The sequence below is a fragment of the Lissotriton vulgaris genome, chromosome 3_1 (genome assembly GCF_964263255.1).
Source record: "Lissotriton vulgaris chromosome 3_1, aLisVul1.2, whole genome shotgun sequence".
NCBI classification, from domain to species: domain Eukaryota; kingdom Metazoa; phylum Chordata; class Amphibia; order Caudata; family Salamandridae; genus Lissotriton; species Lissotriton vulgaris.
The window spans coordinates 500,481,316-500,507,830 of record NC_141689.1 but is presented as its reverse complement, the minus strand read 5'-3'; the positions used below and the strand labels follow the sequence as shown (position 1 = coordinate 500,507,830).

Sequence of the window (26,515 nt, the reverse complement as noted above, 5' to 3'; positions counted from 1 at the left end):
AACTGCTCCTTCCGGAGGAAGCCGTTGACGTTCCTCAGGTCCAAGATAGGGCGTAGGCCCCCTTTGCCCTTCTTGGGTACCAGAAAGTAGTGGGAGTAGCAACCACGTCCTACTTCTGGCCCAGGAACGCGCTCGATGGCCCCCTTGGCCAAGAGGGCCGAAACTTCCTCCCGCAGGAGCCGCAAGTGATCCCCCGACACGCGGTGGTGTTGCGGTGGCATGGCTGGAGGGGTCGTCTCGAAGGGGAGGGAGTAGCCCCTTCGGACGATCTGCAGCACCCACCTGTCCGAAGTGACTGTGCGCCAGTGAGAGTGGTGATGGCGAACCCTGCCTCCCACTGGCGTCACATGGGCCGAAAAGCACGGACTAGGAGGGTTTAGAGGCGGATGCTGCGGGGGCAGGTGTGGACTGGCTCCGCTTGCCTCCCCTACCGCCTCCACGGCGGTTTCCACGGCCGCCGCCGCGCTGGACGACAGTTTGCGGCGAGTGGCTGGCGGCACGTGTGGGGACGCCCCTTCCGTGGCCACGAAAGGAGCGAAAAGCAGCCACTTGCTGGCGCGGGGCCGAGAGGGCCAAGGACTTGGCCGTAGCCCTGGAGTCCTTAAAGCGCTCGAGCGCGTGGTCTGCCTTGTCGCCAAAGAGGCGACGGCCATCGAACGGCATGTCCATGAGGGTATTCTGGACATCAGCCGAGAAGTTGGCGGACCTAAGCCAGGCGTGGCGTCGAATCGCCACCGTCGTAGCCATCGCTCTGCCCAGCGAGTCAGTGGTGTCCAGTCCGCACCTGATCGAATATTTCGCTGCGTCCCGACCCTCCACAAGGGCTTGGCCGAGTTTGGCCCGTACCTCCAACGGGCACTCTGGCAGCAATTCCGCCACCGTTTCCCATATAGAATGGGTGTAACGGCCCAAGAGGCATGCGGTGTTGGAAGACCGCAGTCCACAGCTAAGGGACGAGAAGACCTTTTTGCCAAAGGCCTCGTACCTCTTGGATTCCCAATCAGGGGGTGCTGACGGGAAGGCGGTCTGGGAGTTAGAGGCCTGGATGACCAGACTCTCGGGGGTGGGGTGGGTGGACAGGAAACATGGGTCGCCCGGAGCCGGGCGGTGGCGTCTGGCCACGTTCCTATCTACAGGCGAACCTGTAGCGGGCCTGGACCAAGTGCCCAACAGAACGTCCGACAAGGCCTCATTAAACGGCAGCATTGGCTCCATGGAGCATGACTGCGGCTTAAGGACCTCAGTGAGGAGATTAGTCCTCACGGCCGCGACGGGGAGCTCAAGGCCCAAGGCCTTAGCAGCCCTCATCAACACCACACTATATGTAGCGCCCTCCTCCGAAGCCACGGAAGGAGGAGAGACGAATCCAGTGTCTGGAGAGGTGTCCAGGCCACTGGCCTCCCCAAGGTCTCCTGTCCAGTCCATGTTAGACTGACATTCCCTTGTCAGAGGGTCCTCAGACCCCTCCCAATCCTCCTCTTCCCCCATCTCCTGAGACACAGGGTCGTAAGTGAATGAGGATGGTTCATAGGGATGGAAATCCCCGACCGGCGTCGAGATCGGCGCCGACAGGCCCCGTCCCGACGCCGGAACCCATACAGAGGAGGAATTGGGGACGGCGTCGGCCGGGACCGACGCCGGCGGGGACACCACACGGACCGACCCCGGGGGGGTCGTAAGGTCCACCGGGGACGCTCCATCGCCCGACGAGGGCCGAACGGCGCCCTGCGGCATCGGACCCGAAGGCACCGACGACGCCGGGACCGCCGAACCCTGCGGCGCCGAGCCCGAGGGCAGCGGCGGCGTCGGGATCGCAGAGCCCTGCGGCGCCGGCGTCGAAGACGTCGGCGGCGTCGAGGCCGAAGCACCCGACGGCGTCGGGGTTGAACCCGACCCACTAGGGCCCCCAGACGGGTTCACTGGGCCCGAAGGCGCCGCGGAACCTGTCGGGGAAGAAAGGGACCTCATGGCCATGAGGAAGCGCTCTATCTCCCCCGGCGTCGCGTTCAGCCCAGGGACCGGGGGGTATGGAGCCGAACGCGGCGCCCGCGACTCCTGAGGAGCCGCGTGGGCGGTGTCACCCGAACCCCCGGCCGCATCGCGCGAGCGTCGGGGGGAGTCGGAAGAGCGATGACGTCTCTTCGACTTCTTATGCTTCTTACCTGACGACTTGGACCCGGAGGAGTGGCGCCGACTCCCGGAGCTGTGACGGCTCCGCCCCGCGACCTGTCCCTCGACCTCCCGAGGGACCGGGACCGGGACCTCACTCGGCGCGGGGCCGACTGGCGGATCTCGAGTCGCCTGCGGGACCGCTCCCGCCTGGCCTTCCTCGAGAGGGCCCGACAGTCGGAGCAGGCCTCGTCGTCATGGTCGACGCCCAAACACGTCAAGCACAGTCGGTGCGGATCCGTAACCGACATGAGTCGCTCGCAACCGCCGCAGTGCTTGAAGCCGGGCATCCCTAACGGCACCGTCGAAGTCGTGAAGACTTCGAAAGAGATCAAAAAGATCCAAAAAGTTAGTCAAAAAATGACCAGGGAACTGCTTTTTCCAGATCTGCGCTGGCTGGCGCGGAAAAAAGAAGAACTGACGTCAGCACGCGGAGGCGGCGTCTATATACTCCAACGACGTCATCACGGCGCCCACGACGCCGACGACGGACGCGGAGCCGCAGACGACGCCTACCGACGCGCAAGGGTACTGCTACGCAAAATTTTCCGGATCCAGTCTGACGCCTGGGGATATTCTAAGGTAAGGAATCTATCACTAACGTGTCTCTTTCAGATCCAGCTGGCAGACCTCGAGACCGGGGCCTGAGTTTTGGCGACCCAGAGACGCGGGTGGTCGGACCCGGGGCTGACCCAGGAATAGACTTGGGCGGCCCGCCTGAAGCCTCGAGCACTTCCCCGGCGCCTCACCTACGGTCCCCGCCTGGAGGACGACGGTGGGCCCCTGTTGGCTTGGCGCCTAGGTCCCAGAGGAGCTGTGGAACGGCGGCTGTGGCGTAGTGGCATGATCCGTGAGTCCCTCCAGCCCCAGTTTCTGTAGACATGAGCATGTGAGGTGGGCGCCAGACCCGGGCTGTGGCGAATTGAGACCCCCCCCACTCTTCTCGGGGCGCCTGAACACAACTGAACTTATCCGGCAAAGGCTTGGCTGGGGGCTGTGGAGACCTAGTGACCGGGTCTTGGTTTTCTTGTTCCCCGGCTGATAGTGGAGGGGCCTGGAACTGGCCCGGTCGACGACTGCCCTAGTGCATTGGCTGGAGGGACCGGGGACCCCTGGAACCCAACTCGGTCACTTGAGAAGGGACAGATCGGTGCCAGGAACTGCGCAAACTGTGCCACATAGCCGGGTGGGGCCTGTACCGCCTCTCTTGCTACATACCAGGTGCCGAGTGGCGGCCAGGGGTGCTCCGTGTTTCAGTGAGGGACCACGCGGCAGAACTGTGTGCCTCGGTGTAACATCAAAGTCGTTGGGACGTAGCCCTGCTGGATCCTTGTTGCGCGGGCGCTCGTCCTGAGGGGCCCTGTCGGCTGCTGGTGAAAAGCTGCCCACCTAGACGTCCCGACCATGACCAGGGGCGGGGGCGGAAGTGGATCCACCAAACAAGGGCCCATTGATAAATTCACTGGACCTAGTGGGGGGCCCGGTGCCTCCGGGGGTGGCCAGGGTGCAGGGCCCGACAATGCAGCTCTGATGGCGGCTATCACCAAATCAAGGGACATGTTGGACGCTAAAATAGGAGCGGTGGGGGCCGATGTGACTTTGCTGCGACAGGATCTCCGCAACGCAGTAGCCCGCATCACGGAGGCTGAAACCAGGATCACGGGAGTAGAAGGCGATGTGGGCACGTTAAAACAGAAAGTGGCTGAGATGGACAGAATTCAAAAGGGCCTTGCGCTCCGGGTGGAAGATGCGGAAGGACGGGCGCGCAGAAACAACCTCCGCTTCGTGGGTTTTCCGGAGGACTGTGAGAAGGGACCTATGGATAGATTTTTGACTCGATGGCTGGAGAGCTGGCTCCCCCCGGACGCCCTGTCAAGATGCTTTGTAGTGGAGCGCGCTCACAGGGCCCTGATGCAGAAGCCACCCACTGGAGAACGGCCTCGACTGGTCATAGCCAGAATATTGAACTTCCACGACAGGGATGCCATCCTGCGGGAAGCAAGGGCCAAGGAGACACTCATGTTCGAAAATCATAAAATCATGATTTTCCAGGACTATAGTAAACAGGTGCAGCAGCAACGACACTCCTTCATAGCAGCGAAGGCCAAACTACGTGGACTGAAGATACAATACTCCTTGCTGTATCCGGCCCGCCTCTGGGTAATCTTTCAATCAAAAACCTACTTCTTCGATACCCCGGAGGATGTCTTCAGATGGACCGATGAGACGGTCAGAATCCGGCCGAACGCCCAGCCGGGCTTAGGCTCCGGTCCGTCGCGTGGATTGTCACAGGAGAGGGGCGACCCTGCTGCCAGGAGTAAGCGACACAGGAAATCTCGGTCGCGGAAGCGCTCCCTCTCTCGCAGGGGCCAACTTGATGAGACACAACTCGACACCGAGCAATCTTGGAAAGAAAACTGAAAACTATGGGAATCTGACTCTTTTCTGGTACTGTTGGTCCGCTGAGGAGTTCACTTGAGGACAATACGTGCCTGCTAAGTCTGCCGAACATTGAGCGCTGAGTGCTCGTAAAGTCACGGGCCATGGCTGGACCCTTCGGGGCTTGTGTTGATGACGCCAGGTTGCCTCTCTTTGCGCTGGTTTAGGGGGGGAGGTGGTAGTGTGGGGTTCGGGGTGCTGGTATATGGGGCTGCCTAGTTCCCCCACGGTTAGGGGGTGGCCCTGAGGGGGGGGTTCTTTAGTTAGAGTGCATAGTTGGGATCCATTGGCATGGTTGGCTTTGGGCGCTCTGTTTTGGGCCTGAAGTTCCCCATGCCGCGACAGATACTTCAGTGTTCCATGAGGTATAGGGGTGGGGGGCGGGAGACAGGGGTTGGGGAGTTTGGGGGGCAGTGTTGGGGGAGTGTAGGGGGGGGGGACCTGGGGTAGTCAGAGGGGGTTGCACGTGATTCCTAATGCCTTGCAGTTAGTTGCACTGAGTGCCTGGACCGGGTGCTGGGGTTCTTGAAGTCTTTTCCACCACGACTATGGTTGATACGCCAATGCAGGGACTCCCCAGGGAGTCTATGCGAGTACTGAGCTGGAACGTCAGGGGGATGTTGGACAAAATTAAGCGAGGGGCGATCTTGCGGTGGGTAGGGGAGTGGCTGTTCTGGTACATCGCAGGCTGGCCTACGTTCATGAGCGACATTGGATTGACCCACTGGGTCGCTATGTGTTTGTTCCGGGCATGATTGGTGCTGAGCCGGTGGTGGTTGGGAGTGTGTATGCCCCTCCCCCTCTACAGTGGTCCTTGGCTGAGAGGCTATTTGAAGTATGGGCAGATATCCCGGAATTCCTAGCTGTGTTGGGTGGCGACTGGAACGATGTCATGGATGTGTACCTGGACCGCAGGAGGCTGCAGGAGACAGTGGCGGCTGCCTCCCCTACCAGACTGAGAGCGATGGTGGAAGGATTGGGCTGGGTGGATGTTTGGAAACACTTGCGTGCCACAGTGCGAGAGTATACATATGTTTCTCGGGGCTACTTAGGCGGAGCACCGGAAGAGCTCGCTGCGGGTGGAGACGGTGGCAGAGTCTCCATACCGCTTGCTGGCCAAGGATTGCTCATAAGCTGTTGCATGTAGACTTAGCGAGACACAGCGAGAAGCGGGAATTTTACCGCATTTTAAAATTGTACCGCATTTTAAAATTGAATGTGAATAACATTGTGTGTATTTTTATTAAAAATTGAGTGACAGAAAAATCCGCATTGCCTCGCACTTGCACCGCATCATTCACTAGTTTCAGGATAAGCTCTAAGGGGGAAGCAGGCTTTGACACCACTTCCGGTTCCACTAGGAGCGGTTAGCGCTCTAGTGGTTCTACGCAGGGCTACTTAGCCCTCGCACCTCCCTGAGCGCGCAGCGATCGCGCGCAGCCCCGCCGAAGACCCGCCAAAGAGCTGCCCATCTGCGCCCGTCCGCGACAGGACGGGGCCAGGGGCTACCCTCTTTGTTCTGCTACTATGGACAGCCCACCGATCTCCCCTCCTATCAGGTATTCATCACATGCTCTCATGGCGCTGCAACCCAAGGGCATACATAGGTGCACGAATAATACTCTAAGATGCCCCGAGGGTCCCTTTTCCTGCATCAAATGCGGTTTTCAAGCCACTCACTCCTACATCATTGCTGGACGGCCTATAGACAGTATAGATTCTCTGGGAGGCTGGAAAAGCTTTCTGTTAAATGTCAGATCACTCCCTAAACACCATACACAACTATGGGACACTATTCACAGCACTCAGCCTGAGATATGTTTCTTGACAGAAACATGGTTAAAACCCCATACTATCCCTGCTATCACCTTAGGGATACCTATGGGGTATAAAATTCTTCGTCAAGACCGCCATGAGAAGGTAGGAGGCAGGACCGCTATCATATATAGAGACACATTGACCATCAGAGTCCTAGAACAAGTGATGCTACCGACCATGGAAGTATTAATTTTCCATTTAAAAATCAGTCCCAAGGTACACTGGAAAGGAGCTCTAGTCTACCGACCGCCTGGACCTAATGCTGGGTTCTCCCTTGCACTCACTGAATCGTTAGCCCCACACATGAAAGCTAACGAGAATTTCATTTTACTTGGAGATTTTAACTTTCACATCGATATTGATGATCACCCTGATACAAATGTATTCCTTGCAGATCTAGCTCTTTTAGGTCTACATCCTCGAAATAGTGGACCCACTCATTCTGGTGGTCACACTTTGGATTTGATTTTTACTACCTACCCCAATGTCCATTGATACCCCCCTAAGCACATTTCTTGGTCTGACCACAAAATGATAGATTTCTCTTTACCATACTTATCCAATTCCATAAATCGTCCTGCCACCCAGTCCACTAAACGTAGACCATGGCATAAAATCACTCCTGCCAGGCTTATACAAACATGGAAACAGCCCATACTCTCCAACTCCGATAACATCCATACTGCTCTCTCAAAGTTTAACTCCTCATTGATGACAGCAATTGACACCCTGGCTCCTCAGAAAAATGTGCAAAAACCCACCATAGCTAAAAGGGAAGCATGGTATACTGAGGCCCTTAAGATAGAAAAGCAGGGATGTAGAAAACTGGAGAAACTTTGGAGACGGACAGGCAATGGGGAAGATAAGAACCGCTACTTGGCGGCTATGACCTCCTATTACAAAAATATAAAAAAAGCTAGAAAAATAAGCCTCACCACTCAAATTGCTGAGGCAGGCAATTCTACAAGAGAGCTATTTAAAATTATTCAGACCTTCACCAATCCTGTAATGTGTGAGAGCCCAGATACCTTTACTCAAGTCCTATGCGATGAAATATCCCAGTTCTTTGAGGACAAAATAGAAGGGATATATAAGAAAATTACTGCAGTCTCAGGTCCTATGGAAATTGAGGCCCTTGATACTCTCCCAATAGTGACCCCTGGGAAAACTCTTCATGCTATCCCAGAAATAACCATTAAAGACCTAACTGCACTTGTCAATCAAATAAAGACTGGCTCTCCCACTGATCTGATACCTGCCTAACTTATCTCCCCTTTGAGCGAAATATTAGGACTCCCTATTCAGACCCTGCTCAATCTTTCCTTTGCTGAGGGACAACTTCCATAATCATGGAAGGAAGCGGTAGTGAACCCTATACGCAAAAACTCCACCTTGCCCTGGTCAGAACTCTCCAACCTTCGCCCGATTTCTCTCCTTCCTTTCATCAGCAAACTGGCAGAGAAACACGTTAATACCATCCTCTCCAGCTTTATCGAGGCGACAGGGGGGCTGGACCAATCTCAATCTGGGTTCAGGCCCAACCACAGCACTGATTCAGCCCTCCTCTCTGTGACAGATAAGATCAAAATGTCACAGGACAGAGGTGGCTCTATGATTCTAGTGCTGTTGGACCTGTCCGCAGCCTTTGATACCGTGTCCCATAACATCCTTCTCAGCCGTTTGCAGGGAGTAGGAATTCGAGGCTCAGCACTATCATGGTTGGAGAGTTTTCTGTCCGGGAGATCACAATCTATCAGCCTGGGCCCCTTTCGTTCCATCTCAAGGGTGCTCACGAAGGGGGTGCCACAGGGCTCATGCCTTAGCCCAACATTGTTTAATGTGTATGTGGCCCCCCTTGCTGAGATTGTGTGGAAATATGGGTTCATACCGGTTTCCTACGCAGATGACACCCAGCTCCTCTACCCTTTCAACTCCCTTGGCCCCAAAGTCAAGGAGAACTTTGCTGAGGGTATGAGGGCAGTGTCACATTGGATGGCTGTGAATTGCCTCCAATGTAACGTGACAAAAACAGAGGTCATGCTCTTTGGCAAGGCGAGTCTCCTTTGGTCCCCAGACTGGTGGCCAATAGATCTGGGCCCAGTACCTACATCCAAACCTCATGTAAAAAATCTAGGGGTGAAGTTAGACCAAAAGCTGACCATGAAGGAACACACCAACTACATCGCAGGGTTGTGTTTCCACACCATTGGCCTACTTAGACGTGTCTTCCCGTATCTCCCTGCCATCTATAGGAAGACACTTGTACAGGCCCTGGAGACCAGTCGTCTGGACTACTGTAACGGCCTGCTGACATTAGCAAACGCAGATGCTGTAGGTCGTTTGCAAATAGTCCAGAACACAGCAGCAAGACTGGTCATGAGTGCACCAGCCAGGACTCCCTCTAAACCCCTGCTGAAGGAACCGCACTGGCTTCGCATACGGCAGCGTATCAACTTTAAGATATGCTGCACGGTTCACAAATGTCTCTACGGAGCAAGCCCTAAATATCTGTCTCAATCCCTTGAGCTGTATCATCCCAGCAGGTCTCTCCGCTCTAGCAACCAAGCCCTTCTAAAGCCCCCTGCAACTAAGAAATACAGACAAGGAGATCGTGCTTTCTCCGCGGTTGGACCTGCTTTATGGAACAAACTTCCCACTGATGTAAGAATGACTACCAACCACCTATCTTTTAGAAAGACACTAAAGACCCTTCTTTATCAAGAAGCATTTCTGTCTAGTTAACCTCTATGATGCACTACCTGTCATTCTATAGCTGGCAAAGCGCGGAGATACCCTTACGGGATTGATTCCTGCGCTATAGAAGAAATTAAAATAAAATAAATAAAAAATTCTGCCGTGCATGGTTCCTTCTCACGACTAGACTATGTGTTTATGCCAGGGGCATTCCTTGATAGGGTGAGGGAAGCCAGCATTCTGCCTAGAGGACTATCCGACCATTCCCCTGTAGCAGTGCGGGTTGAGTTGCATAGGAAACGTGAACCATTCCGATGGAGGATGTCCTCGTGGCATCTTCAGCAGGCAGGCTATACTCAGCATATACGAGGTGCGATCGCCCACTACTGGCAGGAAAATCTAGTCGAAGATACGGACGTAGTGGCAGTCTGGGAAGCCATGAAGCCTACGCTGAGGGGCATAGACATAGCATGGTGTGCTGCTGCCCGTCGTCGACGCCGTGAGGCCATTGTCGCGGCTGCGGCGCGGGTGGAGGGACTGGAACAACGATGTCAGAGAGGGGGGACGAGGTGGCGGTGCGGCTGCTCCTGCAGGCGCAGCAATCCTAAGCGTCTGTCTTACTTGACGAGGCACGACAAGAGTGGCTGGCCACGAGGAGCAGGATATATCAGTGGGGTGATAAGTCCTGCACTATGCTACACAGGTTGTGATAACACACCATGCAACCAGTCGCATTGCCGGGCCTCACCGATGGAGAGGGAGTTGCCATAACAGACCCAGCGACCCTGGCGACGAGCTTCGCCCACTATTACGCGGAGCAATATGCTCAGCGAGACTGTCTCCCGGCGGATGCGATTGACAAATTCATTGCTGACCTGCCCCCCCCCCCGTGCAGTTTCTGATGAGGCGAGGAAATCCCTGGACCTCCCCCTTACGGCGGAGGAGCTGGGGGATGCACTAGGGCAACTAAACACGGGAAAGGCACCCGGACCGAGTGGATTTCCTTGCGAATTCTATAAGAAATTCCATCTCCAATTAGGGCCTCATTATAGGAAGGCGCTGGAGGCAGCGTGGGAACGGGTTAGCTTGCTGGCTGAATGGCGCCACGCGGAAGTTGTAGTTTTCCAGAAGCCAGGTAGGCCCCCAGAACGACATGAATCATATCGCCCCATATTCCTGCTTAACATCGAAGCCAAATTGTTGGCCAAGGCGTTGGCGAACCGCCTCCTCCCATATGTGGCTGACCTGGTCCATCCGGACCAGGCGGGCTTCATGCCCCACAGGGGGACACGACAACATCAGACGTGCGCAGGCGGCCGTCGACGCCATGGGGGCCACCGGGGAGCGGGCGGCCTTATTGCTGGCGGACATTGACAGGGCATTTGACTCGGTCAGCTGTACATACCTATTCGCTCTTCTGCCGTGCCTTAACCTAGGCCCAGTGTTTATCTCATTTGTCAAGCTGCTGTACACTGATATAACTGCGTCCGTGCGAGTGTCTGGGGCGATCTCAGAGAAATTCTCGGTTAGCCGGGGGACCCGAAAGGGGTGCCCCCTGTCCCCTTACCTATTTGCGCTGGCCATGGAACCTTTGGCCTCTTGGTTGGGACTCTATTGGAATCTCCTCGCTTGGACATGCTCTGACCGGGGTTACTCTCAAGTTCTTCCAAGAACTTAGCACTGAATTCCATATGCCCAAGACCCAATTCTTCAAGTACCTACAATTCCGTCATGCGCTTGCACCTAGTTTGGTTGGCTTGGATCAACTACCAGAATTTAGTCCAGTAGAAGCCAAAATCTTCATGGGGGACCTTGGGGATAAAAAGGTGTCTCGAATCTATCAAACGCTAGTCACCCATTGTTCCTCTTCTCTGCTACCGATGAAAGAATCCTGGGAAACGGACACTGGCCCATTGGACGAGGATGACTGGAGGGAGGCCTTGGAGTCCCCGCGCGGGGCTGCCATTGCAGTGCGACTCTGCCTAATACAATTTAAGTATCTGCACAGGGCGTACTATACCCGGGAGAGACTGTGGAAGGAGGGCCTGATTGCGTCTCAGGAATGCCTGCGCTGTGGGGCTGAGAGAGGTACGCTGCTGCATACGGGTGGTCCTGTGTTGGTCTGACTCGGTTCTGGAACGGCGTTTGGAGTTGTTTGTCGGAGGTTCTGGGGTGGGATCTTCCCCGTACGCCCAGGCTGGGACTTCTACATATCTTGGAGAATGTGGGTGGGAACATCTACAAACGTCACCTTATGCTGTTGGGCCTGGTGGTGGCTAAGCGGGATCTGGCACGGGCATGGAAGGGTGAGCGTTCTCCTCCGCTAGGTGCCTGGAAAGCGGGCCTAGATTACTTCATGGGATTGGAGCTGTCTGTGTTTGAAGCCGGGGGATGCCCCCGGAAACATTACAAGATCTGGAAACGGTGGGCGGATTACAGGGGGTTGACTCTGGAGCCTCCAGCAGACTCAGATGATGGGCTACCTGCAGAAGAGGACCTTCAGGCCTAGGGGGCCACTCGAAGACTGCTGTACTGTATTCAAAGACTGCGGCTTATTGTGATCACGTGCATCGGGTTAGGGTGGGATAAGGGGTGGGTAGTCGGGGTGTTGGGTAGTTGGGGTAGTGGAGGAGGGGCGGGAGGTTTTTTTTTCCAAGTGATTAGGTTTGCATATACATTAAGATATGTCTACCATTTGACAGTACCCTCCTGACTGTGGAGAACTGTATTTATGCTCTGCCTAATCAATCAATAAAACGGTTGTAAAAAAAAGTGAGGGCTGCTTTCAGGGAGGTTCAAAATCCTTCTGAGCATCCTATTTTCTCACTTTGGAGGCTTTAAGTGTCACACTAGCTCCAAGCCCTTCTACCATATGTCAAAACCAGAATACACTTCCTTTTGTACATCTCCAAGAGAGGCTGAATAGGCTTTTTCCCAATTTTAGAGGAGAAACTAAAAGTGGAGGCAACCGACCGTAAAAAGCATGTTCACCTGCACGACCGGTAACAGACCCAAGTATTGCTGTAATTAAATGTTACGGACAATCCTTACCCTTGATTGAGAGACAACAGGTTTTCATATACTTTGATCTGCATGAAATAATGTATGTTTTAGACTAGTTGCTCTCTAAGTTCAAGTTCTCCATAACACCCACAAATGCAGTGAATAAAATCTTTAGCACATTCGGAGTTCTGGCTAGTAGGACCGCATCATCAGCATTGAGAAAAGCAGCCAACAGCCTGTTCTTGACAATGGGCAAGTCCTTCACCACATGTAAAAGGGCGGTTTCTAGGTCGTTAATATATCACAAAAATAATATAGGGGCCAAGACATGACCCTACAAGAATCCACAATTTAGTTTAAAAGAATCAATACATTCCCCCTTGGTTCCCAAATCTTAAGAGAGGCAGCCAGATTAAATGAAGTGCTCGTAAAGAATGCACTAATCCTTCATCGACCCCCCCCCCCCCCCATAGATGTCAAAAGGGCTCAGAACATCAATCTGTTCACACTACCAAAGACACTTGAGAGATCCATAAAGGCAAGGTGAAGGGAGCTATATATCAATTGAAAGATGGTGAGAGATTGTGCTAATGCCCTCAGCCTTGTATGCAAATCATACTGTATCTCAGACACAATTTTACAATCTGAGGTCCAGAGTAGCAGTCTTTCAAGAATGGCGCAACCCAGAGTTTTTACAGAGGAATACAACAGGGAAATTGGGTGAATATATGATGAGTCTTGGTGGTTCCCCTTTTTAAAGATAGTGACTATTATCGTTATCCGGTTTTCAATCAGATGGGGGGAGAAGGAAACGTATGTGATCCTTTCAGCTTCCTTATTTGCAATGTTCAAAAAATCAATGGGAGAGGGATCACTTGTCCTGAGCAACCAGGGGACTGAGAGGAAGAGACAGCACAAGAAATTGCCATGAGCAGGTACAGCAACTCTCAGCACGCCCGAAGAGGCGATCACTGATCCCTTACAAGGTACTTTAAGGCCTTTTCTTAATTTTAGAAACATTATTCTATGAATCCGACCTGATACTCAAGGTCATCACACCTCTTTTTCTTTCCTCTCTATTCTTAATAGGAATATTAGGTCCTGAAGAAAGCCAACTTGACCCATGCGGACAACCTGTGGCTGAAACATGTCGACCTTTTTATGGACATAACTTAGTGCGGAAGCCCCATAATCCAGTTTCCTACGCACGCCTACTCTTTTAACCAGGCACTCTTTTCCAGCATCAATTAAAACTATCAATACTGGTTACGCAGCCTTTTTTAAATATACACCCCTATGATTTTTTTCATCACTGATTCACTACTGTATTAACCAGTGGTTTACCTCCGGGTGGAGGAAGCATACAATCAAACCCTATGATGATGCAGTCACGTTGCTAACAACAAGGTGGAGAACCAAGATATACCGCCTATCGAGCCTTGGTACGTGAATGAGGGTTTTTTTTTTTTTTTTTTTTTTTTTTTTTTTTTTTTTAATCGGCACCAGAACCGAATAAGAGAATAAAAATCCTGGTTACTCAGGACAAGTGATCCCTCTCCTAATATCGTCATCCGCCAGGACATAGAGAATCATACCTTACAGGTACAATTAATTGCTACTGTTATCACTTCCAAGGACATTGAGAAGTTAAGGAATTGAGGGAGTTTGAGGGATACCCAGTCTGTCCCACTAATCATAGAGCTATATATCTTGCAAAAATGCTTCACCCAAGCCTCCAGAGCAATGATACAATTCAAAGACAACTTAGAGGATTTGGATAGACAATTGGAGCTTACAATATTCCAAAAAGCCTGAGGATTTTTCAACAAAGAGGCGTAAACTAGTTTTTCACACAACTCATTCCTCACAGCTAATTTCCTGGTCATCAAGGCCAGTTTATATTCCCTATGGCGGATTGCTATTTTGCCCCTATCTCTCAGGGATTTCCTCAAGGCATGGTGTAGCTTTCTACTCGCAACCCGCAAGCTTTACTTAACCAGGTGGAAAACCTAGACTCTAGTGCCCTCACAGGTTTCATAAGTAACAACTTCTTAGACTCTCCCAAGGATTCAAACGAGGCAACTACTTGCCTACCCCCAATTTCCCTACAGACACAACTATAAATTATGTTCAGGTTACTAGATACAAGTTTACGAAAAATTTAAGATATGCCAACAAGCTTCCAAACCGACCGTCTCGTATTATTTTTAGTGAACAAGAGTGAATAACCCCTTTTACCTCACATTCTCTTCCCTTGGAATTCTCAAAGAGACAGTAGGGGGATTATGGCTACTAAAGATGGTAGTTTGGGCAGCTCCATCAATAATCAAGTTGGACAGATCCCTCATAACAAAAACATAATCAATGATAGTACAATGGCCCTACCTATGAAAGTGTTTGCTTTAGGATCCTTGTACCCCATTAACTCTAAGGCATTACAAAGGCAGTGGCTTATTAAAAGATGATAAAGCACAAATCTCAAGCATCCCAGTTGTGACTAGGCTATATAGCGTGGATCACTTCATAAGGACTCTAGTCAGTTACTGAATAAGGTCTATAGTTTGTGGTGGAAGGTGAAGTAATGACGGGAAGGGGCTTACAAAAGATGCATGGAAACGAGCCCTAGTTCCCTCAAGAAGGTTGAACACAGGTTTTATGATAAATGCACAAAAATCTAGGGCCCTCTCATTTGCAAGTTAAAAATATGGAGTTTGAAAAAGCATGAATTTGAAAAAATGACTCAAGCACTTGCTCCAACATGAAGAAGTGGCTGAGGAGGCGCCGTGTCCACACTGTTTCCACTTGTATGAAAAGGAAAGATCTTATACCTTTATTAATCTTCTAAAACATGTTTGTTAGCATCATGTAACTCAAGCATTGCCACAACTATAACAAGCTTTATTACCACAGAATTTAGATTATGCTGGCACATCGAATCTCTACAACATATTGTGTCAAAGAATCCCATACTACATGTTTTAAAATCCCCAAGGAATGACATTTTAACACATTTTCACTTAACCTGCTGATTTGAATAAAACAAAACAAGGCAATTAACTCACCATCCCGACTGGACAGCAAATAAACAAGACCATTGAGACACGTATCAGTAACTTCAGAAATGTTTGTTGCGCATCTGCCAATAGCTTGTATCGCAGCTGCAGCAAACAGCTTATCTTGACTTTTGACATATGTCTAAAGAAAACAAATGCAAAATGTAATTCTACTGTGCAACCAACAAAACAAAGTTGTTCTTTGGCAACTTCATCAAAAAAATGTATTTAATTGTACATATGTGACTGCGCATAGCCTCAAAGTCTCATTATTGATTACCTAGACAGTTTTCAACAATTAGAGGTGAACTATGGTACAATTAAAAAGAGAAGGAAGTAAATAAGATCTTAGATTTGCAGAACTGAGATAAAGTCTACATATTATTAAACACATAGCTCAAGCAGTGATTCTCTTTTCTGGATTATAGGTGGCAAGACAACTCACAATATATCAACTAGCTCCTTGACAGATCTCTTTTTTCTAATTTGGGTCTGTATTCTAAATTGCTCACCCTTCCCACAAATCGCAGAAGGAATACAACTCATTGTTTAAGTGCATAAAATGCCACTGCTTTTAAAGAGCTTCAGCTGCAATAAAAAGCATTTTCCCAAGGTTGATACTCACAACCCATGCTTAGTTTAATCAAATACAGGGGTTTTCATTCATCAATGAAGGATTGACATAACTCTTTATTGTAATAGGACTCCACTACTTTCTGCTTAGTTCATTGGATTGCCATAAAAAGGTTTTTCCATTAATGTGCCTAGAAATGCACAATAGAAAATTAGTCTGGAACGCAGCCACACACTTTCGAATGCTTGGTTACAAGGCTGGCTCCAGAGAGATACAGCCATTTGATAGTACATTTATCTAAGGTTTTCTTGCCATACTGGGATACTGCTTCGCTTTTGAAATTAACATACTTATTAAATCAGTGCTCATCTAAATTAATAAAGACTGCAGCATATGCAACAACCTGGAATCAAAATGAAGTGTTAAGATCAAGGTGCCACAATACTAAAGAACAGGAGGCATGTGGCAAGGTGCAGGGATTGAGGCTTAGAACTGTCTATTCAACACCACCATGCCAATAAAATTAAAACTGAAACTAGCTTAGCTGGGGGAACAAATGAAAAAAACGACTTTCTCTCATGGGCACAACCTTAATGATCCAACTGGGTACACCGAACATTGGAGGATATCTAAGGCATTCCCATGCTACACTAATACTTAAAATACAAATCTCATGTGGGGACAAAAAATTTTTTTACCAAGATTAAAGTAGGGTATTTTCCTAGAGATACCAAAAAACAATATTTAGGTGGTGAAGAGATTCGTGGATTTGTCAACAAAGTCCTTGTTCTGTCCAGGACACATGTAGATGAGATGGAAAGTGGCTTTCGGAGTTGCAAAGTATAAAACGTGGCATGTAAGAAGCTCCATTTCGCTGACTGTCACTTGCCTAGAGTGCTGGATAAGAAAGGCGGCCTCTTTCCTTTTTATGTGTGCGGACTGTACAATGGAAGTTGCAGCTTGAGGGAACAAGGATGGCTAAGATTTGCAAGGATGTGGGAGATAACAATGGTTATATACAGATGAAAGCATCTAGTTGTTGATAGGTGATAATGTCTGGCTTGTGGATTACCGCAAAGCCTGTGTTTAGGAGCATGAGCTGGAATTTGATAGTCTGATGGTATATGGTGGTTAGAGGTTGGGCCTATGTGAGTGTTTGTGTGGTCTATGCCTGGGTGTGATTGTGGGCATAGGCAGTGTGGGGTGCAAGGTGAGGCACAGGGTTATATCTTACTTCGTAGGTTGCAGTGAAGCTCAGTTAGGGGCCAAGGCTGTTCCTGGCCCAAACAGGCTTAAACAGGCAGTGCCCTTGTCTTCTGAGATGTTCTGTTGTGATGGAGGATGAGAAATGTAAATATATCATGCTCTGAAGTAGTGAACGCTGAGACACAAGTTCAGCTTCCCTGGTTTCCTTTTTTTAAATGGCTTGGCAAGAAACCAGTGATGTTGTGGAAAGATTATTAATAATCCACTGATGCAGGTTCACTCTTTAGTCCACAGGTTCTTAACAAGTAAGAAGGAATCGACACTGGAGTCAAGTACCAGGAACTCCTTTTTACTAAGCACTCCCAGACCAGACTGAAGGCTAGCCGGATTGGAGGCACATCTTGCTGCACACTCTGCCTAAGCAGAAAGACGGTGTGATGCCGAACTCTTGATGAAATAACACACAGTGAGGGGAAGTAACTTATCTTGCAAGATCACAGCTTGTTTGGGTCTCTGGCTATAACATTGATTGCCCTGATCCTTTTGTCGTTATCAAGCATAAGAGCCTGGGATGCTCTGTGATCATATTGGGGGAAGGGACAAATATAGTTGAATGTACCGCTGCACCCTGAGATGGACAAATCTCAGTCGGAGTGCAGGTTGCACCCTTGTGTAGTTGCACAACTACTGATCGTGACTTGATTGACATTTGGCACGAGGAATAATATCAAATGATTGAAGGCATATAGGTTACAACATCCTGTAATGCGTAGTTGGGCATTGGCTACTAGTTGGTCTCGAAGGATGTCAGAGCCTAGACTAATAGGGTTGACCACCTGCCCCAAACACTTGCGGACCATGCGCCTATAGTGCCGACACTGGAACTGGAGGAATCGGGCAAGAGCAACTATACCTTTACAATCCAGCTGAACGCACTTAGGGTTCCGATCTTTAGATCGAAAACCAATGCCGACATTGTAGAGTTATTGAACATTAATGCTCAATCTGTTGAGTCTCCATTTGTGCTTGAGAGGCCTTTAAGGCCTACATTCATGTAGTATATATATCAAAACAGCTGGGTCTCTTCAGTGACTTAACAGCTTGCCTTTCACATTTGGAACAAGACTTGTAGGAACTGGAGACCTATTACTTTATCTCAAATAGCCCATATATACTTGGATAAGGTGGTGGAGAACAATATGGCTCCTCTAATGACTAGAGTAAGGGTACCATGTCGGACAGTGCTCTATACGTTTTCTTCTTCCTCCCTGAATAATGCCCCCCAACTTGTGTGAATGAACAAGCGAGTTCATGAATATTCAAGTCACCACAACAGACAATTGGCTCAGGCCACTGAGCCAGCTCTGTGTCTAAAAATTGGAAAATATCGGGGTCATCCTCCGTAGAACCATAAATTGTAACCAGCATGAGCTTCTCTCCTTTATGGGTTATTTCCAACAGCACCCACCTACCCCACTGATCCTCTTTCTTCCTATTAACAACCACGCCCCTGCTTCTACCCAACACTGCTACTCCTCTGGTTCTTGACCCCTGCTTGTTGTTTGCCAATAGTGAGAACCCCAGCTGCTCCAAGAGGTACCCCTTTGCCCCCTCTATGTGCGTTTCTTGTAAGCAGACCAGGTCTAAACGAAGTGTTTTAAGCAGTGCAGGAACTCTAACTCTTTTATTCGCATCATTGAGCCCACAGATGTTAATCAACGCAATTCTGCATGTCATTAGAATTCATCAAATGCCTTGCCTACGAGTAGAACCGACTCATTAAGCATAAAAAATTACAAAGAAAGACAATCATACTGTATTTTGTGTACTGTTAAAGCTGTGCAACCTGTGAGTGCTCCCCCTTTAACCCCCCTCCCCACTAAGCCCTCCCCCCCTCTACTGCAAATAGGTCACTCATGACCTATGTGTGGCAACTTTTTAGTGCAGTAGTCGCTCCAGTGTAGTCCCAAGTGTACTTCTACAATTCCTGACCTCAAGAAGAGAAAAAAAGAAGAAAAAAAAAGGATCCTAGCTTTAGGGCAACTGAGGCTTCCCATATCTAACCGCCCTTTTGCTTTCTCAACTCATTAATATATTCCTGTACCTTAATTTCGGAGGTAAACATCCTTACATGCCCCTTTACAATAGTCTTCAATCTTGCTGGGTATAGCAGGTATGCTTCATGCCCTAGATTCTAAAATGGCGTAATCAGCTGTCTGAGCCGCCACCTTCTCTCCACAGTGACGTGGCAGAAGTCAGGTCGTGCGAAAAAAGATACCCCTTCAAATGTACGCCTTGCCTCTGGCCTTGATTTATCCATTATATCCTGCCTCGCAAGAAAATTGCCAACATATACCAGGATAGCTCTAGGCTTTGTATTTAGTGAGTCCCCATAGGTTTTTCTTCTGCACAAGGGGAAATCGATGTGCCCTTTGCACTTCGCTTTCCCAGTTCCAGGTTGTGACCTCAGGAAAAGCTCCCTTTAACATCTTAATTACATATGCCCTGGCATCCTGACGCTCCAGTCCTTCTGCCACCCCCAAAAGTCTTATGTTGTTGCGCCGCTGGCGATTCTCGAAATCTTCTATTTTCCATTGCATCTCCACCGTAATCTTCTCTTGTGCTTCTTTAAATTCCTGCCAACGACCAACATCCTCTTCCAGCCTGCCAGTCCGCTCCTCTACATGAGAAACTGTCTGCCATTTCCTCGTAGTTTATTCATTTTCCTCATGGAGCTCTGAATCTTTTTTGCCGCCACTTTAGCTCTGCGACTTTCTAATCTAGCCTCTGACTGCATCTGCTTCAGGGTTGTGTGCAGCAAGTCTAATGACGTGGCCTGAGGAGCATTTTCATTACCCCCTCCCTCGAGCTGGGCACATTCACCTGCGTCCACTTGATATAGCAGGGAGGTTACTGAGTAGTCCCAACAAAGCTTTGAATCAGAGCCTTGCGCTGTGGGGCTATTTGGAGAGTTTGTTTTAGATTTAGCCCTCTTTCTAGCTTTTTGGGAGCTTTTATGTCCTTGGTGGTGCTTTCTGAACAGAAGACTTTGCTGCGACTTCAGAGCCAGAATCTGTACTTATGGACAGGCTATCATCTCCCTCGCTTGATAGATAAGAATCCGAATCCTCATTCATTGAAAAGAAGCATTCGCCCTCAGGTGTTTGAGACCCCCCCCTGCCAGGGGTTGGGTTATTCCTCCTGTTGCCCTCCTCCACACTTGCCTCGATATTTGCCCTTTCCTTCCCAAGATTACTCCCCCCAGGGGAACATGCTGCTCCTTTAGCTATGCCATTAGTCCCTTTAGAACAGTTTCCTGGGGTTTCAGGGGTTTCGTCATTGCTAGCATTAGAATATGCCCCCTTACTTGCATGTTGGAGGTGTAAGTTCCTTTTTATTCCGGCTGCGTCCTCCTCAACTCTGTCCCCCGCTGCATCTCCAGTTGCATCAACTGCAGCCTCGCCTCGTGCCATGTTCTGACTCTGCCTCCGTTGTTGCACAGCAACCGCTTTCCCGGCATCTTCGGTTTGCCCTGTCTCGCTTTCTGCCGTGCTGCCGGTCAACGCAGAGGATCCGGGGCTTTCACCGTAAATGTCTCCTTTAATGTTGATTGCCGAAGAGCCTGATCCTTAATGCCAGCACCCGCCGATCTTGTCCCGGTGCCACTGCTAGCAATGTCTTTAGCGGATTCCCTTGCCCCTCGCATCTCACTTACGGCACCATTGCCACGAGATGCCTCCGTTTGTTTTCCCACCTTCTTCCGTAGTTGCGCTGAGGTGCGTGAAGCCAGCGGTGGTGCATCCTTGCTGTCCTTGCTGCCGCCGCTCACTGGCGGTGGTCGCTTAGGGGTGTCCACCTCCTTCTGCTGCTGCTTGACTCCTTTCGGTGCCATTGCCCCGCTGTCTTTGATGTGCCGGATCTTACGAGAAAAGGGATGCAGAAGCCAGTTAGCAAAGAGTTTCCCAACTCTATGTATCCAGCATACCAGAGCCAAATCCTGTAGAAGGTAGGAGAGCTCAGTAGACCCGATCATGCCAACATTCTTGTGGTCAGATTACTCCTTGGGAGGAGAGTGAGCTGAGTGCGACTGTCCGCTGCAATCAATTAGCGGCCATCTTGCCCCTTACTATTAAGTTCTATAAAGAATATGCAGGAGCTTTTGGCGCAGCATCTGAAATAGTTGTTTGAGGAGGGAAGGGCTACTGGCGTGCTTCCACTATTGGGGAGAGAGGCACTCCTGGTCACTATACTTAAAACTGATAAACCTGATTGTCAGTGTGACTCATATCAGCCATTATCGATGAATAACCAACAATAAAATCCTGGCCAGGCTCATTACGGATAGATTACTTCCTCTTCTTCCTTGCATTGTCCAACAGGCTCAGTCTGGGCTCATGCAGGATGGATCCACCGCACATAACCTACACACATTGTTCGTTGTGATACATTCACTATATCCAGAGGTTCGGGCCATGGCTTTTGAGGTCACAATGGCTTTTGGCTCACTAGAGTGATCGTATCTATTTTCTCTGCTTTTGCTAATTGGCTTAGCCCTGGCTTCCTGCAGTGGATCAGGCTGCTTTATGTCCAGCTTTTGGCGTATATACAAGTGAACGGTGTCGTCTCGCTCGCTTTCCTGATGAGTAGAGGTACCCTACTGGGATGCCCGCTGCCTCTGCTGTAGTGTGCTATTGCATGGCCCCCCTCTCTTGTCATCCATATTGCAGCAATATCACACTGATGGTGGATTTAGTTGTACCTCACAGACACTTGTAGGCTCTACGTATGCTGATGGTGTAGCAGTTTACTGTAGAGTCTGAGGCCGACTTGGCACCCATTCTGAGTAAATTTCTTATGTTTGGTGACCTGTCCGGAATCACCCTTAACTGGACCAAATTTGTAGTTTCACTAACGACATCTGCCACATTGTGATTTGATACAGACTTTCTTGCGAAGTGGGCAGGCTCCAAGGTTAAATACCTGGGGATTTGGTTCAGCAGAGACATGGAGGAAGTTTGGTGGGAGAATTACGGTAAGGTTAGTTTAGTTGCTGGCTGAAGAGGCAGATTCCTGACTGGACTGGGCTGCCCTGGTCTATGGATGGGAGGATTGAGATTTGCAAGATGGTTTTTCTACCTAAATTTTTTAACCTCTTTTGCAACCCTACTATTCCACTGACAAGGGCTTTCTAGGACTGCATCAGATCCCTCCTGATTGGTCTCACCTGGGGGTGAACACAGCATTGACTAGAGTGAGAGGTGTTAACTTTGCTGGCTACGCAGGGCGGTATAGGCGTTCTTTATTACTACTGCACACAGGTGCAATTATTCCAGCAAATGGAACACTATCTCATCCCAGCATGCAACCTGAACAAAACCTGCTGGTGTATGTCCACAGTGCGTTCACCTGGAATCCCTAGTTCGGTAAATACCATGCAAGAGTGAAACTTCTAGTACCCCTGAATGGACCCAAACTAATTCTGCAGATGTGATGGGGAACTCGCACAGCTGGCGGGTCGGGTTCTCAACCTTTCGGAGAGGTCGAGATATATGCGAGCAGAGAGCACAGTATAAATAAGTGTGTAATGAGTCTCTGCCCACCCACCATCGATAAATGTGTGACGAGTATCTGTGTGGGTTCTGGGGAATCCCTGCCATATTTCCCACGCGGTAACAGCTATTTTAGCGTATTTAAGAAATTGCCCTCGTCCCAGTTTCAATCATGTTTTTCAATATGATAAACTGACCTGCCAGATATAGGTCATCTGAAATAATGCAGCTCAGCGGTCAATGGCCATCAATTGTGCGAATGGCTTAATCTTCGAAAAAATCTGCCTTTTGCATTACCTTATGTAAATATATTTCTTCAAGCTTTGGTGGACCAATTGAGAAATCCACAGCCAACTCCAGGGAGTATCCAAACCATTCACAAAAGACAGGCCTTGGAAGTCCGGCCCCTGAGCTCCATCCCTACCAGTATCCCCTTAAGGTTAAAGAGTCAGGGTATAAGACTTGGTCCCAAAAATATCATGAAGGCTGCTCCTGCATTCCTCTTTTGTGTGATCTGTCATGCAGTGCAAAATCACAAACTGGCATTGGTGGCATCAGTTCCAGCGTAGTAGGTGGAGGTGAGGGCAACGTTAGTGGAAGTGGAGCCGTCCAAGGTGGTGAAGAGGATGCAGCATGGTGTAACACAGTGATGGGTCAAAACAGCATGGAGTCAACGTATGTTCAGATGAGTCGGTGCCGGATGGCGTCAGGGCCATGGCATGAACATCTGGAAGCCGTATGGAGCAGAAATGCTCAAAGTAACTTCGGATTGCAATAATGCTTTGGCAAAATAGAATACATAGCATTTAAAAATGCTGCTCGATCTGAGCCTGGAGTCAGAAACTAGGGGAAGGCAGGAGCCTGCTTTGGGAGCCCAGGGTGCGAAGGTTCTGAAGTTGAGGAGTCTGGAATAAAGGGTTGACACAATGAGGTCGTTATTGGGCCAGGTCCAGTGAAGTCATCACAGCAGGCCGGCTCAGAGAAGGAACAACTGGCTGTATGTCAAGCAGCTACAAGGACGAAGGTCCTGCGGGAGAGGAAGGGCAACAAAGAGACATACCTTTGCTTTGTGTTTCTTCCTTTCTGCCCCAGAAGACTGCGAGGTCTTGTACGTCGTCAACTCGGTCATTAGTTTCTGGGCATAAAAAGCTTTACTTTCGGCTCTTTTATGGGCTTCAGATGCATATGGCTGCACGATTCACATCTCTTCCGGCATCCTTGAAAGCCAGCAGCCCCTACCGTCGAAATGAGAGCTCTGAAAGTTTCTAGAACCTGTCTGGGGCTGTTCTGCAAGTGAGTACTCTGCAGGTAGAAGTAACCATCAGAAATCTAGTTTTGATAGGAAAAGAAGGTCATCGCTTGGACCTTGTTGGGAATCCTATTTAAGGGGCGATGTGTCACAGCGTTTCCATGGTAACAGCATGATCAGGATAGCTTATCTACTTGGGCATTCAAACAGAGCTTGGAGTACATGCTAATTCCAAGCTTTCTTACCTCCATGGATATTTTCAGGGATGGTCCTAGATCGTCAGCTTAGGCGCAGAGAGGGTCATGTGTTTTCTGGTCACCACAGGTGAGTATTAAAGATTTGGAGGTGTTCAATTTGAGATGGCTCCATTTCTCCTATTATTGGCCAGGCCCAGAGGGAGCTGAAGGTATTGGAGATTCCACTGGCCTTGTGGCGTTCCAGTTTATGAAGTACATGCATGTTATAAGCCTAGTTTTAGTAGGGGAACTGAAAAACATTGGTCAGATTTGGGAATGATTTAATCTAGATGTTGAAAAAAAGGGGTAAGGAGATAAAACGTGGGGTTCTCCTTTTTTTATGCTGTGGGGTTTGGATGAGAAAGGAGGAGTATGGATGACATTTTTTCCATTATGTAGGCAGGAAAAGATCTAAGTGAGAGCAGTACCCTCTATGCCAGCTTTTGTTGTGATTTAGGATTAGCATGTCATGATGGACTGGGACAAAGGCAGCCGAAAGGTCCAGGAGAAGTCGTCAGCAACTCCATTCTGGTCTACCCTGTTTTAAAGTCGTCCCAGGTGGAGATTAGGGCTCGTTCAGTGCCCCTACCTGGGCAGAGCTTTTTTGGAAGTCAGCAAGTAGGGTATTTTCATCAATGAATTGTAACAACTGGATGAGTGTTGTTCTTTCTATTAGTTTGCCCAGGTATGGTCCATTTGCTACAGGTCTGTAATTATGAGGGTCTTGTGTGTGGAGGCATGTTTTGTTTAGGTCAGTTTTTCTTTTTCTCAATAATGCACACTGCTATAACTCAATTGTAGTGAGGTATTTAATTGTAAGAGGCAAGATTTGCTGCTGGAGTGGATTCATCTAATGGATACAATACTGATACTCACACAATTCCAAGGTTATTGCAATTTCAGGAAATCAAATCACAAACAAAACTTTTCTAATGAGCATACAATATACTTCTGTCACCAGTTTCTGACATTCTTCATATTTCTTTGCTACATGTGTATTTTAATTCCCATTGTAACTCAGAACAAATAGCTCTATTAAAACCACATGATTTGGACAGCTTGAAACTGACAACTATAGACCCACTACTAATCAAACACCAACTGTGAATTCCATGTCAGGACCGGAGGCTCAGAAAATGTCCTTCTCCGCTTTATTAACATATAAGCCAGAGAGCAGCCCGAAATTCATATTTATAAAAATCTTTGAACGCATTAAAAGTGCCACATGAACCAAAAGAAACATCAACTCCTATAATGCCAAGGAGGGTGTCCAACAACATAGTCCTTCCATAGTGTCCATCACTAATACGTAGTTCTTTCGCTTTGTCTGTCCCTCCTCTTTCTTCGCAGCGCACATTTTTTCCTTGTGTGTATTAGCGAAAGTTTCTAACTGTATTGGCTTTTTCTAGGCTGTTTATTGCCTCAGTGATGTTTTATGTATTGCGTAAACCTGGGGATTATTTATTATTATTAACACACGTGATCACTGGTGACTTTACCAGTGGTCGGGGGGGTTTTGAGAGGAAGGAGACTGGAGTATGTCCTCCCCAAGAAAACAAATTCACAAAAAATACTCCAATTACACTCTATTCGGAACCAATTCTCAAAAAGTGTACGTTGTCAGAATGAATACCTATCGTGGTATGGAATGCGCACACAACCACTTAGGGAATTGGGATCATGCTGTATATGGGAAAAAACTAGTTCTTTTTAGTTACCCTCACACACCCTAGTGGTGTCATGCTTCATCATCGGGTCACCCCGACCCCTAAAAGTCGAGGTGGGCTCAACCACAGTGTTGGGTAGCTCTTTAGTAGATGAAGGCAGGGGGACTTAAAGATAAGAAACCTAAATCTGACCCCTGGTTTCCCTTTATTCTTGGGTCACATCGAGTTATTAAAAAAACTGTAAAAAAACGGGTCTCTTTGGCTTTTGATGGTCCTAAGACCCTAGTGTCAACGCCGACATGTTTCAGTCCACGAGGGCCGTAAAAGTCCAGGGCTTTCTTCAGGGAAAGCGTAAAATCCCCCTCTATGTGTAGGGAATTTAAGGATGGAGGTCCCTATCCTAATCATCTATCAAGGGAAGAGTAGCTTCTCCTTGTTGGTGTATTAGTGTGTCTCTGTATTGCCAGGCTCCATCTGTGGGGCACAAAAAATTACAGGGAAACAATCATATATACATTGTGAATATACAATTGATGCATAGTGTGTAATCCATGTCCACGCATGCTCTCTTCTGTGTGCATGCCCAAGGAGTAGAGTGCGTGATCCCACTCAGTGCCAGTCATCCATATCGTGACAATGACAGGCTAATTGAAGTGACACATTCATTAGGTCATCCATTATATTCTAGTGCCTGATCAGTATATAGAAAATGTGGGGAAGTGAATAAAAAACCAGTAAAATAGTCTCAATTGCAGGAGGACATATTAGCGTAAGGATACTGTCATGCTTTCAACATTCCATCCATACATTCATACCACTTGTGCGTTAGTTTGTCCATGTGGTGCTTTCAGTAACTCA

General features: G+C 49.0%; 1 protein-coding gene across 3 annotated transcripts in view; it reads right to left on the bottom strand.

Annotated features, from left to right (window-relative positions):
• Window positions 1–26,515, bottom strand: part of AP3B1 (adaptor related protein complex 3 subunit beta 1) — a 2,001,071-nt gene that overhangs the window by 1,236,964 nt on the left and 737,592 nt on the right. For all 3 annotated transcript variants that reach the window (XM_086960746.1, XM_086960745.1, XM_086960747.1), the window contains one exon: window positions 15,186–15,318. In XM_086960746.1, coding sequence (XP_086816872.1) covers window positions 15,186–15,318 — 133 coding nt within the window. The remainder of the gene's footprint in view (window positions 1–15,185; window positions 15,319–26,515) is intronic.